At 47.8% G+C, this 24,576-nt stretch overlaps 1 protein-coding gene across 1 annotated transcript; it reads right to left on the reverse strand.

Annotated features, from left to right (window-relative positions):
- On the reverse strand, nucleotides 1-23,761 carry Lexm (lymphocyte expansion molecule). The gene is made up of 10 exons (XM_052175605.1): nucleotides 23,628-23,761; nucleotides 22,301-22,388; nucleotides 21,796-21,960; nucleotides 21,521-21,643; nucleotides 19,803-19,940; nucleotides 19,546-19,689; nucleotides 18,155-18,316; nucleotides 17,093-17,218; nucleotides 15,252-15,385; nucleotides 1-111 (listed from the first exon to the last, which is right to left on the reverse strand). Exons 1-10 carry the CDS (start codon nucleotides 23,681-23,683, stop codon nucleotides 39-41), a joined length of 1,209 nt encoding a protein of 402 aa, XP_052031565.1. The 5' UTR covers nucleotides 23,684-23,761; the 3' UTR covers nucleotides 1-38.
- Nucleotides 23,762-24,576: the final 815 nt, after the last annotated feature.

The following is a 24,576-nucleotide window of genomic DNA, read 5'->3' on the forward strand; positions in this document are numbered from 1 at the left end:
GCTCTCTGGCTGCATTAGGCTGTTCTTCCCGAGCGGCTTTAAGGAGCAGGATCTGAGTTGTAGTTCACAGTTGGAGGGCACTTGCCCTTTGTAAAAGGTGTAATCCGTTCCCTGTAAAAAGAGAGAAAAAACTGGGCATGATCTCCTGCAAGGAAGTGAGTTCCCCATCCGTGACCTCCAGACCTTTTACAACAAAGGGTCCTGTCTAAGGGAGAGTTCTCTAGTTTATACCCAATTTATCATAGCCATACTGTCTTATAAGAGCTCAGAGGAAAAACCACGAGAAGGCTAGCTACACCAGCCAGAACTGGTGAGGTCCGGCTTCAGTAAAAGACCCTGCCTCAATGAATAAAGCAGAAAGTGATGGAGAAAGACACCCTAGGTAAACCTGAGGCTTCTACACACATATAAACACATGTGCCAGGCATCCACACAAGTGTGCCTGCACACATACACACACTCGTGACTACATTTTATACATGTGAAAAGCCAGAGCAAGCTGGCATGCTCTCGGTTACTGCCTGCTCTCTCCAACTGTGGCAGGGTCTCCGTGAAGACAGGGCTACGGCTGTTTCATGCTTTTGCCCATAACCCTCAGTCATGATGTAATCCTCAGTCATGATCTAGAGCTGCGTGGATGTGCCACAGATTCTAGTCAGAGGATGGAAGGTGAGAGAGAAGGCTCACTAGAGTGAGGGGGCCTTCCCTGCCACCAGTGGATCTGTCTCGTGTCTCTCTTCTCCCCCAGAGCCTCATCTTTCATCTAGACTGAGACAGAATCTTTTGTCTCTGTCCTTCCAGCTCCATCTACCTACCTAAAACACCATAGTGTAGCTTCTAAAGAAAATACCAGAGTTACTTCCTTTTAAAAACCCCTCTGAGCACCTTGGAGTAAATATTTACTTGTATTTGTAAATACAAAGTTGAAGAAATGACTTATGCTAATAACACTGAAAGCATTCTCAGAAGGTGGGGGCTGGGAATGTGGCTAAGCAGAGGGTCTACATTCCAGTTCGCAGCAGTCACACGGGAGGCTCACAACCACCTCTAACCCAGCCACAGAGGGAGCTGAGACCTGCAGCCTCTGTGGGCATCCGCACTCAAATTGTGCACACACCCACAAACAGACACAGACACACATACACACATAAGTCACGATGGAAAATAAAAGACAACGCACTCTCCACAGGTAATAAAAGGATATGATCAGCCTGCTCTTTAAGATGGATGAAAAGCTTTGAGGACGCTTCAGCGCAGAAGTGGGGGGGGGGGAGGAAGTTCAACATGGGGAGGGGATGCAAATTCAAACCACAGTGAAACACAATTAGAACAAAAATTCAAACATGAGCTTTCACAGAACAATGATGTGGTAAGGAGAGAGGCAACAGTGCTTGCCTCTCTCCCCAGCACCACCAACCAATGGAAACACACCCAAGATGTGGAGCTAGTAAAGCCGGGCATGCACGCACGCACGCACGCACGCACGCACGCACACACGCACACACGCACACACGCACGCACGGCGCTGGTGCAAATACAAAGGGCTCGGCATTGTCCAATGCTCTGAGTATTCGCAGGCCACTGTATGTCCACTTTACCAAACAACTTAAATATCCTCCTCTGGGATAGTCACCAGAAAGAAGCAGAAACCTGGCTCTCTGGAGAGCTCTACACAGCACATTACAGCAGCTGAGATATGAACCAAGGCGGCCCATGCACTCAGTGATACATTTCAGCATCAAAGGAACAAACTACCTCAGCAACACGGGCCACCTCAGGAACACTGGGAGAGACGTGTCCGCACGCGTGGTTGATACCGTTTAGGAATGGCGGACACGTTTGTCACCCGCATGGACACAAGTTCAGTTTCTGACACCCACATCAAGCAACAAATACTTTCAGCTCCAGCTCCATGGATCAAGCGCCCTCTTCTGGCCTCTGTGGGCACTGCACTTACACACAAACACTGCATATATACATATAATTGAAAATTAAAAATGAGTAAGTTTAAACCTCATAAATTGCATGTCTGAGGAAGGATTACTTTTCTGTAGATAAATTGTACTATTCTAGATCTTTACTTTTAAGACTAGGTGTGGTGACACAGACCTTTATTCCTAACATTCAGAAAGGAAAGGCAGGTGGATCTCTATGAGTTACAGGCTAGCCTGCTCTACATAGTGAGTTCCAGGTTAGTCAAGGCTACCCGGCGAGACCTTGTCTCAAAAAAAATAATAAGTAAATAAAAAAAATAGAAATAGGTCTAGAGAGATGGCTCAGTGATTAGGAGCACTAACCAGAGGTCCTGAGTTCAATTCCCAACAACCACATGGTGGTTCACAACCATCTATAATGGGATCAGATGCCATCTTCTGGTGTGTCTGAATACAGTTACAGTGTACTCATATGAAAGAATGAATGAATGAATAAAATCTTTAAAAAATAGAAATAAATAAAGCTGATTTTTTTTTAATGAAAACCTATGGCTTCTAAGAGAATCAATTCCAAGAGCTCAGCTCGATGTCCAAGGCCAAGTACAGCCAGAAGCTTCTCAAGTGTTCGTTCATGAACGTTACTCGGTCGCTAGCCTATTTCATTAGTGAACACAGAGAGAGGCTCATGATTTGACAAGTTCCCATGAGTTCCTCCTCTGCGTATCAGCAAGACGCTGGAGCAGGGCAACAGAGGCACTCTGTCCAGCTTCACCGTGGGCGTGCGAGGAAGCCAGGGTACCGCAGGGAAGCATGTGCTACCCCGGGGTGTGCAAGAGGCTGAGAATAAAGAGACACTGTCCAGAGAATCAGGGACGCTTTTGTGTTTAAGCAGAGCTGTGGCTGATGCACATAGGACAGCCGTGGACAGTTGGTGTCCCTAGGACGAGCCCAGTAAGGGAGCTGCCAGGCTGGCACTGGTCCACACGGGCAGAGAGGAGGCCAGCGAGGGCTTCCACTTTGTTTTTGTCTTTGAGTCAGTGTCTTACTATTGCAGCCTTGGAGGGCCTGGAGCTTGGTGGGCAGAGCAGGTCGGTCTCAAATTTAGAGATCCGCCTTCCCAGTGCTGGGATTGAAGGTGTATACCATTGCACCCAAAAGGAATTTTAAAATCCACTTAGGGCTGGGTGTGACAACACGTGCCTTTAATCCCCAGGACTCGAGGCAGAGGTGGGTATATCTGTGAGTCTGAGGTCAGCACAGTTAGTTCCAAGCCAGTTAGGGCTAAGTAGGAAGATTCTGTCTTGAAAACAGAAATGTTGTAGACAAGGCTACTCCACCATAAACTCAAGCCAAGCCACTGACTATGTTGGGTGTTCAGTATCCAAGTGTAGTCTTCCTCCAGGTGAACTTTTTTTTTTTTTTTTTTTTTTTTTTTTTTTTGGTTTTTTGGATTTGGTTTTTTCGAGACAGGGTTTCTCTGTGTAGCCCTGGCTGTCCTGGAACTCACTCTGTAGACCAAGCTGGCCTTGAACTCAGAAATCCGCCTGCCTCTGCCTCCCAGAGTTCTGGGATTACAGGTGTGCGCCACCACCGCCTGGCTCCAGGTGAACTTTTAAGCACAAAACCCACATGCCGTATTGACACACCCCAGTTAGCAAGGACAGTTATCCAGAAGTGGAACTACAGAAACCAAAAGGCAAAATAAGTACCTTTGGGGGCTTTCCCAGACTTTGCTGGTCTTTATTCTCAGCTTGCTGGGTTCTAAGGACTGACTGGTTCTTCCATCATAGATAGGGTCAGATATTCTAAGGTCTGGGGATCTATAACAAAATAAACTAAAATATCCTAGTCAAATGATCCAGAAAGGTAGCCAGATGGAGCTCTGCTGTCTAATGAACACACATAGAACACCTACTGTATACACAGTAAAATAAAAAGTGGCCTTTCCCATACAGGACTCGCATCAGAGGTTACCTGGCTAGAAGCCCGACACCCAGTGGTTCCAGCCCAAGAAAGATTTGGAAATGAAGCTAAGAAAAAGTCAGTGGACTGACACACTCTGGGAGGTTCTGCACCTCTGACACACACTCCCCCTCACCTGGATTAGAGACAGACAGCATGCTGGGAAAGGGCATGTCTCGAAACCCGAGGCCCCATTCTGCCTTGGCCCAGGAGGTGAAATAATGCACGGATCAGAGCCACATACCCTGCTCCTGCTTCTCTGCCCGACTGTGAGACATGGCAACGCCCTTCGAACGCCCTCAAACCATGCTTACTCACACTAGAAGATGGGGAAATGGCAGACCAGGCACTTCTACAGCACCTTTGCTATCTGTAGCTTTACACAGTTCACAGCCACAAGCCCACGGCACCATAGCAACCACCCTGGAAAATGGCAGACATCGACATAAAAGGGTAGGAAGGATCTCATGAGAATCCCTCCTCATCCTGTCTCTGTTCAGTTTTATTTTTTACTTCAGATGTTTTTAAATTAAAAGTAAAGTGTGTGTGTGTTGTTGTTGTTGCTGTTGTTGTTGAGGCCTGCCCCACCAGCATAGCTGTAGCCATTTTGTTCCATACCCTGTGGCTATTTCATATTATTGCCATACCATGCCTGCCAGTTATTGACACAGAAAAATAACTTGACTCAGAGCAAGGTCATGCTGACCACATACCCTGTTATGTTCTGCATTTCTATATGAGGTTTGTTAATCTTAAGAAATTCCACAAAGCTTCAAGTAGGACCCATCAAGTCAAAGGTCAACATGAACTGTTCTGTCTAAAATATTTTGAGTCAGAGCTGACCACCAGGCATCACTTCCTGCACCAGCATATGACTCATCGTGGTCATTGTGGTTTTCTCCTTTATAAGCCTGTCCTGAGAACAGACTGGTACAATTAGGTTCTCACCCCAGCGTGTGTGTGTATGTGTGTGTGTGTGCGTGTGCATGTGCGTGTGAGTGTACGTGTGTGTGTGTGTGTGTGTGTGTGTGTACATGGCTGTAACTGCATGTTGAAGCCATAAGAGTGTCAGACCCCTTGAGCTGGGCCTACAGAAGATTGTGAGCCACCCTACACGGGTGCTGGGAACTGAAGCCCAGTCCTCTACAAGAGCAGCAATATTCTTAACTACTAAGCCATCTCTTCAACTGCATTTTAAAATATCTATCTATCTATCTATCTATCTATCTATCTATCTATTTATCTATTGTTTTCAAATTAAGTATGTGTGTCTACATGAGAGTATGTTCACACATGAGTGTCCAGAAGAGGGCGCCAGTTCCCTGGCGCTCAGGGAATTACAGGAAGTTAGTTTTAAGCCACCTGACACAAGTGCTGGGACCCAGCTCTCCACCCTCCAGCTGCTCACTGCAAGCTCTGGGTTTCCTGAGCTGAGTGCCTTGCTGCATTTCAGTCTGTAGCTACAGTCTTCACTGAAATTCTTTTCTAAAGAGTTTAAAATTCCAAACTCAGTTATTCTCTTAGACTTAAGAGCTTAAGGGGTGTTTGTTTGTTTGCTTGCTTGTTTGCTTGCTTTTGAACAGGATCTAACTAGGATCCCATGGCTGACCTGGAATTTACAGAGATCTACCTGCCTCTTATGGGATTAGAGACTTGTGTCACCACACCCAGCCAGAAGAGGCCTTTCTTGAGAACAGAAGTCAGAGTCAGAGAGGGTAGAGGAGGTGTGTGAGCTCCTGTACCTAAGACCACTGTTTGTGCACTAACTGAAATTTTAATTTAATTTAAAAAAGTGTATTTTCTAATTTCCAGGTTCAGGGTTTGGGGATTTCTTTTTTTTGTTTTTTTTGTTTTTGTTTTTGTTTTTTGTTTTTTGTTTTTTTTTTGTTTTTTGTTGTTTTTTTTGGATTTTGGTTTTTTTCAAGACAGGGTTTCTCTGTTTAGCCCTGGCTGTCCTGGAACTCACTTTGTAAACCAGTCTGGCCTCGAACTCTGGTGTTAGCTTCTTATTATATTATGTTCAGAAAAATGGACATAAAATTTTCTATGATGACATTTTAGCTTAGACACTTCTATTGAGAGTTTCCTAGACAGTTTTTTTTAATCAATGTTTCCTTTTTAAAAATTATTTATTTTACATATATGAGTACACTGTAGCTATCTTCAGTCATACCAGAAGAGGGCACTGGATCCCATTATAGATGGTTATTGGCCACCATGTGGTTGGGAAGAATCGAACTCAGGACCTCTGGAAGAGTAATTAGTGTTCTTAACCACTGAGCCATCCTGCCCCCTTATAAATGTTTCTTTTAAAAATGTATTTATTTATTAGTAATTAGTGTTCTTAACCACTGAGCCATCCTGCCCCCTTATAAATGTTTCTTTTAAAAATGTATTTATTTATTTTATGTATATGAATACACTATAGCTGTCTTCAGACACTCCAGAAGAGGGCCTCAGATCCCATAACAGATGATTGTGAGCCACCATGTGGTTGCTGGGAATTGAACCAATTCTCAGGACTCCTGGAAGATCAGTCAGTGCTCTTAACTGCTGAGCCATCTCTCCGGCCCCCTTATAGATGTTTCTCAAGTGTCTGAAATGGCAGGGTAAATTTTATCTATCTGAAGCCTCCAAATAATTACTACAAGCCCTCATCTGACATATTTTCAGACAGATCTACTGAGAATTCTTGTTATTATGTGAGATTTTGTCACATATCTGGAAATAGGAAAGATCGTGGTTATTGTGATTTCTTCATGGATTTTGTTTATCAGGATGAAGTATTCATCTTATAGTGGAGTATGGTGGCACACTCAAGTAATCTCTGCCCTTGGGAGCTTAGAGCAGGACTGGGAGTTCTAGGCCATCCTGGGCTACATAGGTTACATAGCAAGAACTTGTCAAAGAAACAAACAAAAAAAAATCAAAAATACCGACCTTTGTTCTGTTTAATACTTTATCTTCTGTTCCTCTTTGCTTGGTTTTTATCAACCGTCATCAGTCTCAGCGTTTTGTAAAAATAACAATACCAAAGTCCGGACATTACTCAGCTCTCTGCTGGTACAGAGCCAACATTTGAATAATACAAAGGCAAGCTTTCTGCCGTGCACAAGAAGATTATCCCAGCAGCTGATGGCTGGATTATTAGTTTGTCTTTTATTGCTGGTTACATGAGTCTGGTATAGTGTATGAAATATTTTTATGTCCAACCCGTTCTTGAGTTCTTTGTCCTAATTCACTCTTTATCTAACTAGAGAAGATCGCGATAACATTTTCAGGAGGGATATGTTTGGGATGCATCTTCCACCTATTTGGCTCTCATGTGTCTTGTGTGAAAACAAGTGATATTTTGACTACAGAAGAAGATTTACAATCCAATTCTTTTCCTTGAGAACTGTACAAATCATATGTTCTACTGTGTGTGTTTCAGAAGAGTAAACCTAAAATATGCCTGACGGGTTTGATTCTATTGAAAATTAGCTGGCTTGAGGCAGTAAGATGGCTCAGAGGGTAAAGACACTGTTAAGCCCAAGGATCTGGGTTCCATCCTGGGACCCATGTGATTAACGAGGCCTGACTGCTGTTGATTGTAACTAATTAGGCTGGAGAGGTGGCTCAGTGGTTAAGAGCACTGGCTGCTCTTCTGGAGGTCCTGAGTTCAATTCCCAGCAACCACATGATGGCTCACAACCATCCATAATTGGATCTGATGTCCTCTTCTGGTATGTCTGAAGACAGCAACTGTGTACTCATCATAAAATAAATAAATAAATCTTTTAGGCCAGGCTCTGGTGGCACAGGCCTTTAATCCTAACACTTGGGAGGCAGAGGCAGGCGGATATCTGAGTTCAAGGACAGCCTGGTCTACAAAGTGAGTTCCAGGACAGCCAGGGCTAACAGAGAAACCCTGTCTTGAAAAAAAACCAATAAATAAATAAATAAATCTTTTAAAAAATGTAACTAATTACTGATATTGTCCTTGACAATGTATGTCCATGGCACTTGTACACATGGATGTCCATGCACACACACATGCACACACACAAATTAATTAATTAAAATGTTAAAGGAAGAAAAAGTTAAAAGGGCAACAATAAAGGTGAAAGCAAAAGAATATATAGTGCCTTTTGCTAATCAGTGGTGGTGCCCAGCATTCAGGAGGCAGGAACAGGCAGATCTCTGGGAGTTTGAGGCCAGCCAAACAGAATGAGTTCTAGGAATGAGACAAGGCTACACAGGGAACACCTGTCTCAAAAAACCAAAAACCAAACCAAAACAAATGAATGAACAAATCTAAAAACCTGTTCTTTTAGATATATACTAGAGAGATTATTATCTTGCCTTTGAAACTCAGAAATTACACTATACTTTACATGAACTGACTGAGTATGTGTGGTGGTTTGAATGAGAATGACCACCCATAGGCATATATATATTGGGTTTTCGGATTTGGTTTTTTTCGAGACAGGGTTTCTCTGTATAGCCCTGGCTGTCCTGGAACTCACTCTGTAGACCTCTGTAGACCAGGCTGGCCTCGAACTCAGAAATCCGCCTGCCTCCCCAAGTGCTGGAATTACAGGCGTGGGCCACCACCGCCCGGCAGGCTCATATATTTGAATATTTGGTCCACAGTTGGTGGAACTATTTGGGAAGGATTAAGAGGTGTGGCCTAGCTGGAGGAGATGTGTCTCTTGGCCCTGGCTTTGAAGTTTCAAACGCTCACACCATCCTCAGTTAGCTGTCTGCCTCACGCTTCTCAGGGTTGTGGATAAGATGTGAGCTCTCAGCTTCTGCTCCAGAGCCTTGCCTGCCTACCTGCTGCCATGTTGCCCATTGTCCTGGCCATGGACTCTAACCCCCGGAACTGTGAGCCCCCAAGCTAGATTCTTTCTTTTATAAGTTGCCCTGGTCCTGGTGCTTTGTCATGGCAGTAGAAAAGCAATGTAAGACAATGCATTAGCCTCTTGCTCTCCTGTAAATGCACTGAAATAAAAGTAAAGGATGTGGCTGGAGACATGGCTCAGCGGTTAAGAGCACTGACTGCTCTTCCAGAGGTCCTGAGTTCAAATCCCAGCAACCACATGGTGGATGACAACCATCCGTAATGAGATCTGATGCCCTCTTCTGGTGTGTCTGAAGACAGCTACAGTGTACTCATCATATACATAAAATAAATATATAAAATCTTTAAAAAAAAAAAAAAAGTAAAGAAATAAGTCTTAAAGCTAATGCTGGCCAGGGCTGAACTTTGTTTTTTTCTTATACACTGGCCTTAATCTTTCTCTAAAGCTTCCCTTCCTGCATGTGGCTGACCTGCATGCCGGCTTAACTCAAATGGTGTGGCATTCCCTCCCCGACTGAAGCTCCTACCTATGAGTCTATAATAAACTTTTCTCTAAAGATAAAACAAAACTCTTAGAGCATAGACCCACACAAACAAATGGAAGAATCCATGGGCAAAAAAAAAGAATCCATCCTTTGTTAAGTGGAGAAGTAGGTGGGAGACTGCCAACACAGCAGATCCAAGAATCTATGCGCCACGACAGTAGAGCATAAAGCTAAGGAATCTCCTATTGGGAAAGACTAGAGAACTGGCGGCATCAGGTGCCCCTGAAAATGGGACTGAAGTTGAAAATGCCAGCAGGGACAGAGATAGGAAACCTGAATGGTGTCAGCTTCCCTCCCTACTCCCAGCAGCCAGAGCAAGGCCGTGGAGCACGCTTGTCCGTGTGGTTTTATATAGTTACTTTTCTTGGTGCTGCAAGAAAGGGCCTGGTAAGAGCCACAGGGGGAAGGCAGGATTTATGGTGACCCAGAGTTTGTGGGTATATCCTATCACGGGGAAGAGATGGTGGCAGGAAGAGCTCTTCTGTGGCAGCAGGAGTGTGGGGCACCTAGTCACATTGTGTCCCCACTCAGGACACAGGGACAAATGCTGGTGCTCAGCTTGCTGGAGACTGGAGAATTATTCTTGGAAACCGGGGCTCTCTGCTCACAGTGACACCAGCTGAGTATATCTAGATATCTGTCTAGATATCCATCTAGATATCTGATATCTAGACATGTGTCTATTCATTCATTCATCCATCCATTCAGTGACAAGGTCTTGAAGTACAATCAGGTTGTAATTAGCTCATTATGTATCCCCAAGAGGACCTTGAAGTCGTGGTCCTCCGGCTTCAGGCTTCTCACTGTTGGGATTGTAGGCATGGCATGCACAACCATGCACAACCATGCACAGTCTGTGCATGCCATATTGGCTTTGCTCTTTTAAATTTTTGCTTTTATTGTATGTGTATGAGAGTTTTGCCAACATGTATGTATACTATGTGTGTGCCTGGTGCCCACGAAGTCCAGAAGAGGGTGTTGGATCCCGTGGGTATGAGAATCAAAACCAGGTCCTCTGCAAGAGCAGCAAGTGCTCCCAAGGTTTGAGCCCTCTCTGCAGCCTGAGCACCGGGGTGTACAATTTGAATTAAATGGAAAGTGAATCATTGACTATCATTCTAGCTTCTTCCCCTTCTCCTACAGGGAAGAGCTTGGGCAGCCAGGCTTGGGGGAAGGCCTAGGCCAAGGGCAAGCATCCAACGACAATGGCACTAGAAGACACTCCAACAAGAACACGAATACTTGCTCTTCTGTGGCACCATCAATTATCAGAAAGTACAGAGGGACCTCCTGAGGAGACTTTAGAGGGACGGACATGTCAAGGTAGGGTTAAGCAGACACTGGGAAATCACCAACAGAGAACAGAGACTAACAAATAGAGAACAAAAGAGATTGGGCAGAAAGAGAGACTGTATCCAACAAACGCATCTTCATGTTTGTTCAGGATGAAGTTCTGCTTCCATGAAACAAGAGCACACTGCTGCTAACAGAAACATACAGAAAGCAAAACCGTGGAGGTTAATGTAGGGTCCTGGCTGGGTGTGTGTCAGCTTGACACAGGCTGGGGTCATCACAGAGGCAGGAGCTTCAGTGGGATCCAGCTGTGGGCATTTTCTCAATTAGTGATCAAGTGGGGAGGGGCCCTTGTGGTGGTGCCATCTCTGGGCTGGTGCTCTTGGGTTCTATAAGAGAGCAGGCTGAGTAAGCCAGGGGAAGCAAGTCAGTAAGGAACATCCCTCCATGGCCTCTGCATCAGCTTCTGCTTCCTGACCTGCTTGAGTTCCAGACCTGACTTCCTTTAATAATGAACAGCAATGTGGAAGTGTAAGCTCAATAAACCCTTTCCTCCCCAACTTGCTTCTTGGTCATGATGTTTGCGCAGGAATAGAAGCCCAGACTAGGACATGGAGGAAGGCAAAACTGAAATCTACGGTGGGTAAAGGACCGTGTCCACCCACATGAAAAAAGAAGACGCAGGGACAGAAGCAGGCTTTGAAACCACGTGATGGACGTGCATAGTGGGATTTGGGATCTGTCACACCTGGCCTCCCTCCTATTGGGGCACAACTCTCCTTTCCCAGGAGGCCAGGTGGAGCCACAGGCTCCCCAGGGAGAGACTTCTCAGGTGATCTGACACCCACAGGGACCCTTTAAGTAGCATTCTCAAGCACGAATCTAGCCTCACATCCTGTTCCTGTAGGGTATAAATTATTTTCATTTTACAGACTGGAATACTGAGGACTGGAAGGAGAGCTGGGGAGTCCTGGATAGAGATGGCCCTGCTCTTTTTATACGTTTTGTTTTGTTTTGTTTTTTGCTATAAAAATGACCTATAACCCAGCACTTGGGAGGCAGATGCAGAAGGACCAGGTGTTCAAAATCACCCTCAGCTACAGAGTCTGAGACCAACTCAGCTTCATGAAACCTTATCTCAAAACAACAAAAACAAGTAAAAAGCACACCCAAAAAAAGTTTTGATAAAAATCAAACAATTCGGAAACAAAGCATGTGGTAAAAGAACCTATAGCTTTTCTCCCTAGATGTAACTATGGTCAGAAGTTTAACATTCTAACCAGTGAGATGGTTCTGCAGGAGAAGGCATTTGCTTCATGCAAATGTGCACTCACACCCACATCCCTACATGTATGTACACACACACACACACACACACACACACACACACACAGCCCTTTGAGCATCTAGGCATGACCCTTCCTAAGCTCCTAAATCCTCCCAAGGGCCTGACATGGGAGAAACAGTCTCTGACCTAGAAGAGGAAGGACTGGTTCCTAGTCCTTGCCCTGATGCTTACCAGCTGTGCAACTTCCAGCAACATATCTCCTTGCTTCCCTCTCTGGTCTTGGTTCAATATGTGTAAAACAAGGCTGAGTACCTTGGCCAAGAAGGGGAGACGTGCTTTTATACATTAAAAGTGTTCGTGTACCTTAATGACAGGCGAAGGATGGAGAGATGGCTCAGCTGGTAAGAACACGTGCTGCTCTTACAGAGAACCTGGGTTCCGTTCCCAGCAGCCACATGGTGGCTCACAACCTGCCTCAACTCTAGTTCCAAGCAATCTGATGTCCTCTTCTGACCTCTGCAGGCTCTAGGCACACACTCGGAACACATACATACATTCTTATACATAATAATAAATATTGTTTTTATTTTGAAAGTTAGCTGGGCAGTGGTGGCACACGACTTTCATCCTAGCACTCAGGAGGCAGAAGCAGGTGGATATCTGAGTTCAAGGCCACCCTGGACCTCAGAGCAAGTTCTAGATCTACATAGAGAAACCCTGTCTTGAAAATCCAAATACATAAAGAAAAGAAAAGATACAGGTGATATGTACACATATTTCTGCTTCCACCTGAGATCCGCCAGAAGATGTTTACAGAAGTTCTTAAAGGATAAACAAACAATAGAGAGAGAGGAGATGTGGGCGTTAACGTGTCTGAGGAAAAAGGGCAGTGCAGGGAGGGCCAGCATAGCTGTGAAGGCAAAAGGAGAAATCTGGCCCAGAAGGGAATCCAGCCTTTGCCCCAGACCCTAGGGAGCCCCAGGAACCGCAGGCACCAGGATCTCAGGCAGCGAGCCCGAGACCAACACTGAAAATGGAGATGGAAATCGTACCAGACCCATCGCCTCCTTCTCCCTGAACTGGAGACAGCAGGTTAGCTTGCGGAAAGGTTTCAGGCAGGGGCTGAGCCAGTCAAGGCAGACAGACAGAGGGCCAGGGGGTAGGGCATAGACTGAAGGGGTCCTTAGCCTCCGCCCCAGATCTCAGCATCTACTCTGCACCGACCACATCTAGAAGTGCCCAGGTGAGGTGTGACAGGTGATCCAGTCAGCCCCTCCCCCTTCAGACTCACGGGGCATCTGTGGCATTTTGGTCTTGAATGTGAGTGAACATGGGAAGAAAAGAAAGAGCTAGGAAGAGCTAGAGACAACACACTTAGGACAAAATGTAACTCAGATCCTTAGCGAAGAGGACATCCTACACCAACAACACAGAATTGACCCTATGAAAGAAAAAGGAGCAGTTGATAACACAGAAGGGCTGTCAGAGATTACAATTATGGTAGAATCAGGGATAGAAAACCAGGACAAGGAGATTTTGCCAGAAAGAACAGAAAAGGAAGACATAAGAAAAAAGAAAACAAGAAACTAGGGTCTGGGGAGACGGCTCGATGTGTGCAGTCCTTCCATACAGGGTAAGGACCGGAGTTCCGATCCGGACTCAAGCCAGGCGGTCCAGGCAGAAAGGGGAGGGGAAGGCAGAGTCCTTGTAGTAACCTGGCTAGCTAGACTAGCTGCTCAGAGAGCTCTGGGTTCCACAGAGAGACCCTCAGCAGGGCAAAGGATCACTGATGTCAACTTCAGTCCTGACACACATCTGCAAATGTATGCACACTTGCATATATATATATATATATATATATATATATATATATATATATATACCCATACACATGCACACACTACACACAGGTGTGCATGTCAACAGACAACAAATGCACAACAACAAAACCCCAAGAAACTAGAATGCCAAACAAGGACATCTGCCATATGTCTAAAGGAGAGAAGAAACAGGTGGGGAGGAATTATCACAGACAAAAACCCCAAATCAAACTTCCCCAGAGGAGAAGGACCAGCGCTTCCAGATGACAGAAGCGCTTCAAGTGCTTGAAAATAGACTATAGCATGGCACATCACCATGAAGATCCTGGATACCAGGGACAAAGAAGTTCCAGGAAGCTTCCAGAAAGAAATATGCAGGTCACATGCACAAGCCAGAGTGACATCGGGCTTTAGAACTGAGCTGGGAGTCAGGAAGTGTGGAACAAAGCCTTCCAGCTCTTAAGTTGGTTACTTCCAACCTGGCTGGACCAGCTGAGAAGGCACAGAAAGGAATCAGCATTTTCCCTGTGTGTAACCTATACAAAGCCTTCCTTCCCACACCCTATCTCAAGAACTCTCAAATAAAGGATTAAGGAAGAGGAGGCTACAAGACTATTTTTATATAAATAAAACCATCTTAAAATTATGTTCAAAACCTAGAGATGGCTCAGCAATTAAAGGGCTTGCTTGCCAGGAAAGCATCAGAACCAGAGTCTGGATCCCCACAATCCCATGTACACTTTGAGTGCATGTGGCAGCCCCGTCTAATTCTCACTTAGGGATATGGAGGCCAGGAACCCCCCAGAGCAAGTTCTCCAGCAAGAATATCCATATTGGTGCGCTCGGGGTTTGACTGAGAGACCCTCTCTCAGTGAATTAAGTGGAAGAGTGCTCCTGAATGAATCTCAACATCAACCTTAGGCCTCCACATTAGGGGTCATACACACGTGCAAAACTATGCATGCATTAGCAAACTGTCCCCAGCCTTGGGTCCTCACAATGCTCACTGCATAATTTCCCAGAGAGAAAATACTCAATTCTAAAATGCATGTTCCCTCAAATAAAAGCAGAATCAAAATTCTACTTTAGCCAACAGCTTCTTAGGTCAATAAAATAAGGCAGTCGCCAACAGCTGTGACCTCTTAATAGTTTATGGTGGGGCGTTCATGTGTTGACTTCACAGTGTCCTGAAATGACTTTTGCCAACCCTTGAACAGCACCAAGAACCTGAGGTCCTGTGAGATGCAGGTACTCAGAGCTCAAATGGTGCTGGACTGGACAAGTAGCCTTTGCTTTATCCTCCTTACTTTTAGACTGATGACCCCATTTGCATCTCCTCAGCCATCCACTCTCTTAACAACTGACAGACAGACGGAAGCTCAGAGGAAAGCAGTATACCCCTCTTCACACAGCCAGTAAGAGGCTAAACCAAGATCTAAACTGAGTATCTCCAGGGTCTCTGCAGAGTAGCTAGCGTGGGAACCAAGCAAGCCTCTTCTCCAGGACACTGAAGAGTCATCCCACCTGCCCTCCATCCCCTCCGAGAGCTCCAGCTTTACTCACTGCAGGAGTCTGTCTCGGGTTAGGTTCTGCAGGTAGCGCTTGGGTTCGCTCATGTACAGAGAGCGGTATCGCTGCCTTCGGTCTATGGACTCCATGAGCGTGGTGTTGAGATAGCGGCCTACCCCAACTGGGTTCTGTGGCAGGGAGAGGAAAGACATCAGGATGGTGAGTGAGCTTGGTGTGAAGACTTGGGGTTCAATTTAGCTGTGGACTGAAACCTCTGAGAACCAGAAACAAAATAAATTGCTCCTCCTCTCAGTTGACTGCTCTCAAGGATTTTTTTTTCACAGTGGCAAAAAAAAAAAAAAAAGTCTGTGATTGTCACAGACCAAGAAAAATCTAAAACCATGCAACATTCCCTGGTCTGCAAGAGGAAAAAGGCACCTGTGGCTGCAGGGGGTGGGGGTGAGGGGGTAGAGGAGGTATAAGCCAATTGCGTGACGGTGTGGAGTTGTTTGATTAGGATTTGTGTGTGGTTATAAGGTTGAGGCGGGTGGATCTCTGTCTTGTAGACAAGGCCAGATTGGTATGCAGAATGAGTTCCCAGGACAGCCAGGTCTACATAGAAAAATCCTATCTTGAAGAAGGAGGAAGAGGAAGAGGAGGAGGAGGAGGACAGCCAGGTCTACATAGAGAAATCCTATCTTGAAGAAGGAGGAGGAAGAAGAGGAGGAGGAGGAGAAAGAAGAAGAAGAAGAAGGGGAGGAGGAGGAGGAGGGGGAGGAGCAAGAGGAGGGGGAGGAGGGGGAGGAGGAGAACAACCACAGTAACAGCAAAGTGTTCACAAACGGTAGGTCTAGCCTGCTCTGGTGGAACATTACCAAGGATGTCGTCACACACCTGGGGATAATAAAAAAGAGCCAGGTCTGGAAAAGGACAGAAGACTTGCTCATGCAGGCAGAAGAAGACAGCTAACATCTCTGCCCTCGACTCGAGAGAAGCAAGAAGCGTTTCCCAGGGAAGATAAGAAGATGAGGACTGGAGAGCTGGCTCAGCAGTTAAGAGCTCTGAGTGCTCATCCAGAGGTCTTAAGTTCAATTCCCTGTAACCACATGGTGGCTCACAACCATCTGTCATGGGATCCGATGCCCTCTTCTGGTGTGTCTGAAGATAGTTGCAGTGCACTCACATACACTAAGTAAATAAATCTCTAAAAAATAATTAAAAAAAAAAAAAGATAAGAGAGCTGTGCAGTAGGGCCTCTTAGCTCTTTGATTCCCAAAGTGTTGTCTCTGTGATGATCAGTTTCGGTTGTCAACAGCCTAGAACCACACAGGAGAATCTCAAGGAGGGACTGTCTAAATTGGGTCAGCATGTGGGCATGTCTTCAGGGTATACTGCTTTGTTTACATTAATTGAGGTGGGCAGGTTTGCCCATGGTAGGTGTCACCTTGCCATGTTTGGGTCTCGGACTGTGTAAGGACGGGTCGGGGAGGGGGTGCTGGGCACAAGGAAGCACACACATGCTAGTTAATTCATCACTCTGTGCTCTAGACTGTGCAGCAGTGTGACTAGCTCCTTCCGGTTCCTGCCTTGACATCCCTGCAATGATGGACTGTCACCTGGAATTATAAGCCAAAAAACCCTTCCCCAAGGCAGACTGAATCAGAAGCCCTGGTTTGGGGGTCCATTGGCCTAGCTAGTCTTTAAGAAGCCTTCCATGCCTGCTCAAGTTGGAGACTCTAGAAAACAGGAGCCTATAAAAATGAGTGGGTGAAAGAGAGAGATAGGCTTGGGCCCAAGGAGCATCCAGGGCAGGGCCACAAAGGGTTGGGCTGTCTGTAGAGGCAGGAGCAAGTCCCCTGCCTACCACCATGCTTCTCCAACCCAGACCCACTCACCCAGGTTCCCAAAATCATCTGGTAGGCCTTTAGGCCGGACCGCTTGGAGGCCAGGAGGAACGGTGGTGGGTTGACATGTTTCTGTTCTGTCTCGTGAGGAAGCCAAGAACCAGGGCCAGCTATATCCTGGGAATAAAGAGGGAAGATTGAGGAAGCCCTAGCACTCTCAGCCTAGGCTGGACCACTGAAGACTGACGGCAGCTGACCTCGCCTGTCCAGCATTACTGCGCCTTTCGTCAAAGGATGAAGAAAGGAAGTGCCCTCAAGTTCTTCAGGTCCCAGACCACCGCTCTACTTACCCCAACCAGACGTCTCTTTACGGGTGTTCCCAGGGGCCCTCGAAATGAGCAGAGAAGTGCAGCCTGGGACTAAAGCGTACTGGCCCTGGAGCCAGAGAGATGAGCCCTATAGAGTCTCCTGGCCCCTACTGGGGGAGCCAGTGGTCCCTTTTTAATCTGTGCAGCCCAGTTTCCCTTTCCATGCAAGGGATGGCCCTCCCAAGCTCCCTTGGGAGAGGGATGGCGGTGGTTAGCAGCCGTCAGACCATCCATACCCTCTTCTTCCCCTGTCTCATTTCTTCCTATGGCCTTTGAGGCACGCCCTGCTGGGGGGCAGGGATGATGGTGACAAAAGCCAAGGGCCACTCAAAGAACTGGTCACTGTCCCTTGAGGCAGGCAGAGCCTTGCCCCTCCCTGAGTAGATCAGGGAGGCAAACTTGAGGATAAACTCTATCACACTCCCTCCTGCCCAGCCTTCTTGGCCCATTCTCCGGATCTGCATGGCCAGAGGAGGGAGGGCAGGTAGGAAGCCTCACTGGCTAGGATTTCCTGGTGGCCTGGCTCAGCTATGGGTTCTACAAAGATAATCCTGATCATGGCTGCAATAATAGGCCGGGTGTGGGAAGTGAGCTCAGCTCAGAAAGTAACTAAACAGTCCAAGGCCAGGCTGGCCACAAGACACAGCTTCCCCCACAGGACCCCTGCACCCCTGCACCCCTCAACCTCCCTAGCCTGTGGAAAGCCACCTTCCAGGAGGGAAAACAAGCTACGGAGTACACTGACCATATTTTTGGGGCACTGACTAAGGGTTGTCCAGTAAATTCTCTCTGTGGGGTGTTTCGGATCCCGGGGATATTTTGAGAAAACCCCTTGTTTCTTCTTGTGTTGTGAGTTCAGTTCATCCACAAAGCTCTTGTAATTCGTCAACTCCTTGGGCTTCTTTTTCTGAGGAACAGGAAGGGAGAAAGAAATGCTGTACCAGGAGGATCACAGGTTCACTAGTCCTCACAGAAAACCAAGTGGTACCCATGGGACACCTTGACTAACAGAGGCACTGCTCTGACCAGGGACTTTGACAGTGGGGGAGGGGAAGGTAAAGAACCCTGAACACCTGAGCCTTAGTCCTGGACCCTGCCTGGTGGGACAGAGCGCAGACTCCTGCAAACTGTCCTCTGTCCTCCACAAACAGTCATGGAACAACCCCGCACACCCAAACAAGGAAATGAATGTACATTTTAAATGATTTATAGTGGGAAGAGTCTGTATGTGGTGTCAGATACAGAAACTCCGTATTTGTCTCTCAGCTTTTCTATAAACCTAAAATCACTCTAAAAAAATAAAATAAAATCTGTAACAAAAAAGTTCAAGCAAAGAGCTTCAGCCCCGGTTTTAGCACCAACATGGGGAAGGGACAGGTCCCAAGGTCCCTGCTGTGCTGGGCAGTGGTCTTAGTGACAGGTAGGAGACCCTAGGATCAGCCACGTCACAGGACATAGGACAGTGACTACCAAGTAGCTCCACCTCAACGGTCTCCTACGAAAGCTACAGTTTTTATTCTATTGATTTCTTTCCCAGAGACTGGAAATTCCACACGGTCTATTTCCCTGCACCTAGACTGTGAACTGGACTAATCCTGCTCATGCAGTGACTCCATGTTGGGGACAAAACAAGTCTGGACACATACTTGGCCCCCACAACCATAAGCACTTTAAAGAGAGCAAAGCAGAGAAAACCACAAAATCCTGTTGGGGATTTTGATGGGGATGGGAAAGAAGCCTGGCAAGCTAAATTTCTCTCCCGCCTTCCAGTTTAGGGCTCCATTACCCGGGCCATTAACCCAGCTGAGTCCAAGAAGCCTGGGAAATGTTTACAGCCAGACACTGCTCCTGCCCTCTCGGGGTCCCTGCAGGCCTGGCAGTGCATGCCGGGCCTCCTGTATATCAGCACAGTTCATGTTATTGCTGAGAGAACTAGCCACAGGGTCAGATGTCCAAACTGTGGCTCTGTCCTATCATATCTGTGTGGTCAACCTCAGGCTCTTTGCCTAACACAGGGAGCCATATCCCACTCTGGCAGGGGCACAGAGTCAACCCCTGTCCAGCAGCACTTGGTATACAGGGCTGATCAATGATTATCCTGCCAGGGATTAGACAGCCGCCCACCCAGGCACCCACCTGCACAGAGTAATGTCCATAGGGCACAGGATTGCTCCGTTCACCAGAGAAAATGTCGTAGGGGCCACGAGTACCAGTGGATTTTTTCACAAAGGTCTCAATATCGCTTTTGATGGTGTAGGTCCCAGGTCCCAGGCCACTTCCCTAGAGACAGAAGTAAAGGTGCCTAAAGGGGAGTGGACAAGGTAGGGCTTCAGCCTCCCTACCCTGAGGACACCCAGTAGGGCTATGCAAGAGGAGGCTACTGAGGTGGGTACCTGATGAGTCAAGGGTGGTGGCTTGTTGGACACTCTACACATAAGGCCGTCGGAATGCGAGCGGTTCCAGGCCTTCTCCTCCAGCTGTGTGTATGGGTTCCCCCTCTCTCCGTAATTTCCAGGGCCAGGATAATAATTCTGCAGGGCAGGAGACAGAAACGCAAAGACTATCAGTCCCAGTCTTTGTGCTGGGTTCATCTGAGGAAGAGATGTCTGGGGTCTCAGATCTCAAGAGAGAAACAAGGTGTTTGGATTGAGCACGTGTTACCCACCCCACCACACAGCATCACCCATGAGCCTCCTCCACTGTTTCAAGTCCAGCTATATCTCTGACTCAGCACCTCTGACTCAGCACTGCTGACTCAGCACCTCTGACTCAGCACTGCTGACTCAGCACCTCTGACTCAGCCTGGTCTCCCTGATCATGCTTGCTTACAGTGCTTTCTTCCATCCCTCAGAATGCCTTTCCTACCCTCTGGTTTGTCAATCACACCAACCCCACTAAGATCCCCAGAAACCATCTCTCCTGAGACCCACCATCCTCCCCGGCTGTTCCGCAGCCTCCATAGATCTACCCTTTACAACTACAACTCTGATCAACGTTCTCACTATGCTGTGAACAGGCTGGGAAGAAGAATGAGCACCAGAATCCTGGGTTTGGACCCTGACTCTGCTACTTCCTAGCTGGGCGAACTTGGCCTCTGAGCTTCTGGTGCATGGAACGAACACATGGATGGTAACACTTTCCTTCAAGGAATAGTGATAGGGTTGAATGTCTGTAAAGCCCTCTGCCCAGGGCCCAGCACATAGTAGGTCCCATCACACAAGTCTGGGTGAGGTGACAGGAAGTCCTGAGGTCAGAGGAACTATGGCTAGGACCCTAAACACAAAGTTGGTCACCACGATGAGCAGAGCTAACCTGTGGTGCAGGGAGGTGGGTAGTGTCTTGTGAGACCTGGCTGGATTTCTGAGGCTACTATGCCCCTTTTAGCCACATGGGGGCACTGCCGTCCCATAGGTGATGTAATCCACCACCTCTCTGAGCCCTGCAATCAGACCCTTGGGGAGCCAGGCCAGCCAGAGCGGGTGGTGCCAGAGCTAGGAAAATCAGGCCACTGTGTGGATTAGATCTGCCTGCCCCACAAAGGAGACGACTGGGTCTTGCTCCCGTCCATGGCACAGAAAGCCAGCGCATGGATCAGGTAGCATGAGTCCCCTGCAGATTTCGTTCCAGTGAGGACTTCCCAGACTGTTCTCTGTAAATCACCCTCACAGCCCTCTCCTTACCTGTGCCATTTACCCTCAGAACTCCCTAAGAAGGATATGCATTTCCCTTTTCATGCTGTGGTGTGTGTCACTAAGACGCCTTGCTCTTCTGTTTGTCGCTGCCAGCCACCCGCTCTCCCAAAGCCTGGGTCAGTACACAGTTTTCTGTTGCTGCTTAATCATTATCTCCTGGTTGGCTAGCTAAATGAACACATTGGCTGGGTTTCTAATACACTCTAGGTTTCTTCTGAGACATAGAGACGACCACACCCATCGCTTCTCTTCCCTGGGCTCAAGGCTGAGACACAGGAGAGCAGAAGAGCCAACAAGAGGGCCAGGAAGGCCTGACCAAGCCTCAGGAGAAGACGCTTCAGAGAGGGGTGCTTCTCAAACAATCCAAGCGGCAACAGCCTTCCCACTAAGGACGGTGGGTGGAAGAGTGGATCACGTACCCCGATGAGACCTCGGAAGCGTGTCTCCCCAGAGCTGAGCAGCCCCCGTTTGCTCTGTGGTTTCTTCTGCAGCTCAGTTATGAAGTCTTTGATGTTATAGGAGCCAGGCCCCCGCTTGTGCACCTGCCCCAAAAGAAAAGAACACAGGATGAAAGAGGGACCTGGGAAGGTCCGGCCGGGAAGGAGCCCGAAGCTATATCCACTCTGGGGGGGAAAGCCACGTGGACAGGAAGCCTCACTCCTGGAGGTAAGGAAGGGTGTACCCCGAAGTTCACCTGCTGCTCTCTTTCCCTCTTGATGGCCTGGTACCGGAAGTGGGGCAGCTTGGTCAGCCGAGTGGCTTCTTGGGCCCGGGCCCATCCTGAACCCAACTTCTGTTCCAGGAACTTCTTGCTGAAGCAGGTATCCTTGGAGTTATAGGTCCCAGGTCCTATGTGGGACTAAGTTAGAACAGGTTCTGAGCTGAGACAGTCATAACCACATACCCCACCCCTCTGCATGTGCAAGTCATGCCTGGCCTAGGAATGGAAGCAGACAGCTCCCCAGGGGCTCAGCACGGAGGACCAGCCTTGTTCCTCGTCAGGGAAATACAGAATCGAATCAAGGCAGGCTGGTGTGAGCTGTGGAAGAGAAAGCCCGTGCGTGGCCCTTAAACTCGTAGGTTTTTAGCATAGTCCTGAGTTTATCAAACATATCTGAAGCCAAGGATGAGCCGAGCTTGGGTTGGAGCATGCGCGGGTGTATTGGGGGACGGACACATGAGAGAGGAAGCAGGCTCACCAGTTCCACGGAATGATGCCTGGAGTATGGGGCCTCTGTGAAGGTGCTGAATTTCTTCTGGTTGGGATAGACAGCGGAGACATCAAACCTAAGAGAGATAAGTGAGGGCCCATCTGGTCCTGGCTGGGGCAGCCCTGGTGGACAGGCAGTTGGCATCCCAGGACAGATGACTTTGGAGTTGACCCATGAAGGTCACTTTGGATCTGTTTCATTGTTTTGAGAGTTCCTGAGATGCTCTGTCACCCTATGCTCTGCTTCTCCTCACAACTTCATTCTTCAAAGTTATCCTTCCCACCTCTAAGTAGATAGATAGATGTTATACTACATGGCGGATACTTCATATCATCTTCCATATACGTTCAATTTACATATAGGGCTATTATCCAGACTACCTCACAACTTCAGATCTTAGAACCACATGTGGCACATAGTAGGTCATTTATATGCAACTATATTACATATTAGAACATAAAAAGAAATATGACATTGGGGCAAAACGGTGCACACCTTTAATCCCAGCACTTGGGAGGCAGAGTCTGGTGGGCCTCTATAGAGACTTTGAGATAGCCTGATCTACACAGTGAGTTCCAAGACAGCCAGGGTTATGTAGAGAGACTGTCTCAAAAAGAAAGAAAGAAAGAAAGAAAGAAAGAAAGAAAGAAAGAAAGAAAGAAAGAAAGAAAGAAAGAAAGAAAGAAAGAAAGAAAGAAGAGAGAGAGAGAGAGAGAGAGAGAGAGGAGAAGGAAGGAAGGAAGGAAGGAAGGAAGGAAGGAAGGAAAGAGGAAAAAAGACAAAGAAAATAGAAATAAGACATCTGGGCTGTAAATCTACTCAAAACTTTTTAGCTAAATTTCATGGGATAGGCAGGCCATGTGACCTCTGTGAATACTTTACATTGGATGGTTTGGAAATAGTTTGCAAGAACTCACTACAGAAATGGAACAGAAAACAAAAGAACTTAAAGACTTTAATCCCAGCACATACAGGGCAACGGTAGGCAGATCTTTGTGAGTTCAATGCTGGCCAAGGCTACATAGGAAGAGGGGAGAAGGAGGAGGAAGAGGAAAAAGAGGAGAAAAAGAAGAGGAGGAGGAAAAAAGAGGAGGAGGAGGAGGAGGAGGAGGAGGAGGAGGAGGAGGAGGAGGAGGAGGAGGAGGAAGTGAGTGAGTGAGTGAGTGGTGGGGGAGGGGTGAGCCAGCCCTCTTCCCTTCCTCCCCCGGCTCCAGCCCTCTGGGTTAGCCTTCCTTCCGGAGGCAGAGGCGCCGGTGGGGCCCGCAGGAACTCCCTTGGATCCTGGGTGCCAGGCCAGGAAGCAGTTGGGCCCCACCTGTGGCTCTGCACCCCAAAGGGCGCCCCTTTGAACCACTTGGGGATGGTGGACATGATGTTGCGCGGGGGGGCGCCGTGGGTGCGAGGTCTCACTGAGCCTAGCTAGCGTCCAGCTTGCCCCCACCGCCGCACAGCACCCCCCCTGACACCGCGCGCTGCCAAGGCAACCCGCAACCCGGGCGTTATGATTCAGCAAGTACAGACCTGCTTGGCGCCGCGTGGGAGCTTTCCAGCGCGCCGGCTGCCCCTGGCGTTTTCGTTCATTTTTTATTCTCAATGCTGCCTTGCCTGAGACCCTTCCCGGGCTCCTGCAGACCTTAGGATCCCCCTGGGGTTTAACGAGAGCGTTCTTGTCACTTGCGGAGAATCTGTTTATTTCTGCTTGTACTAGGGAGAGAAAGCCCAGGCTCAGAAATTCCTTCCTGTCCACCTTGTGTTGAGGGAAACAGAGGGGAGAGCACGACTTGGGAATTCTGATCCTTCTCTACTGGATGGAACTCGGAGGGGGGAGGCGAGGGGGCGGGGGAAGGAAGATGGAGCATGGAGGAGAGGTAGGTGAAGGGACTTAGGGACATCAGAGGAGATGTAGTGGCATCATAACTTCAGACATCCACTCTGAGCAGACACAAGAATGTCTGCAACCCAAATGTGGTCCCTATTCTCTGACGAGCACTTAGCCAGGCAAGCGCGGGGGGGGGGGGGGGGGGGTGAGGGGGGGGGGATGGGGGTGGGGAGGTGGGGGGGGATGGGACCCAGCCTGTAGACAGGTACTTCAGGGAAGAATCCCAAATGAGGACTCACTTGCTAGGTGAAGAAAGAGGGGAGGGTGTGTCCCCAACCTGGCATGACCAACTCTCCCTCCTCCTCCCTTCCCCTACAGATAGCATCTTCTGGCTATGCTGATGTCTCCTTCGCTATCTCAGAGCCTTCCAAGGGCTTTCAGCAGA

Source organism: Apodemus sylvaticus, chromosome 3 (assembly GCF_947179515.1).
Source record: "Apodemus sylvaticus chromosome 3, mApoSyl1.1, whole genome shotgun sequence".
NCBI classification, from domain to species: Eukaryota; Metazoa; Chordata; class Mammalia; order Rodentia; family Muridae; genus Apodemus; species Apodemus sylvaticus.

What these genes read in the sequence shown, in the direction of transcription:
- Lexm (XM_052175605.1), bottom strand. Translation starts at nt 23,683, where the DNA reads ATGTCCACCATCCCCAAGTGGTTCAAAGGGGCGCCCTTTGGGGTGCAG. An exon ending in GGCATCATTCCGTGGAACTG is followed by an intron (nt 21,961 to 22,300) that starts GTGAGCCTGCTT and finishes GTTCTAACTTAG; the next exon opens with TCCCACATAGGACCTGGGAC. An exon ending in AGAGGGAAAGAGAGCAGCAG is followed by an intron (nt 21,644 to 21,795) that starts GTGAACTTCGGG and finishes CTTTTGGGGCAG; the next exon opens with GTGCACAAGCGGGGGCCTGG.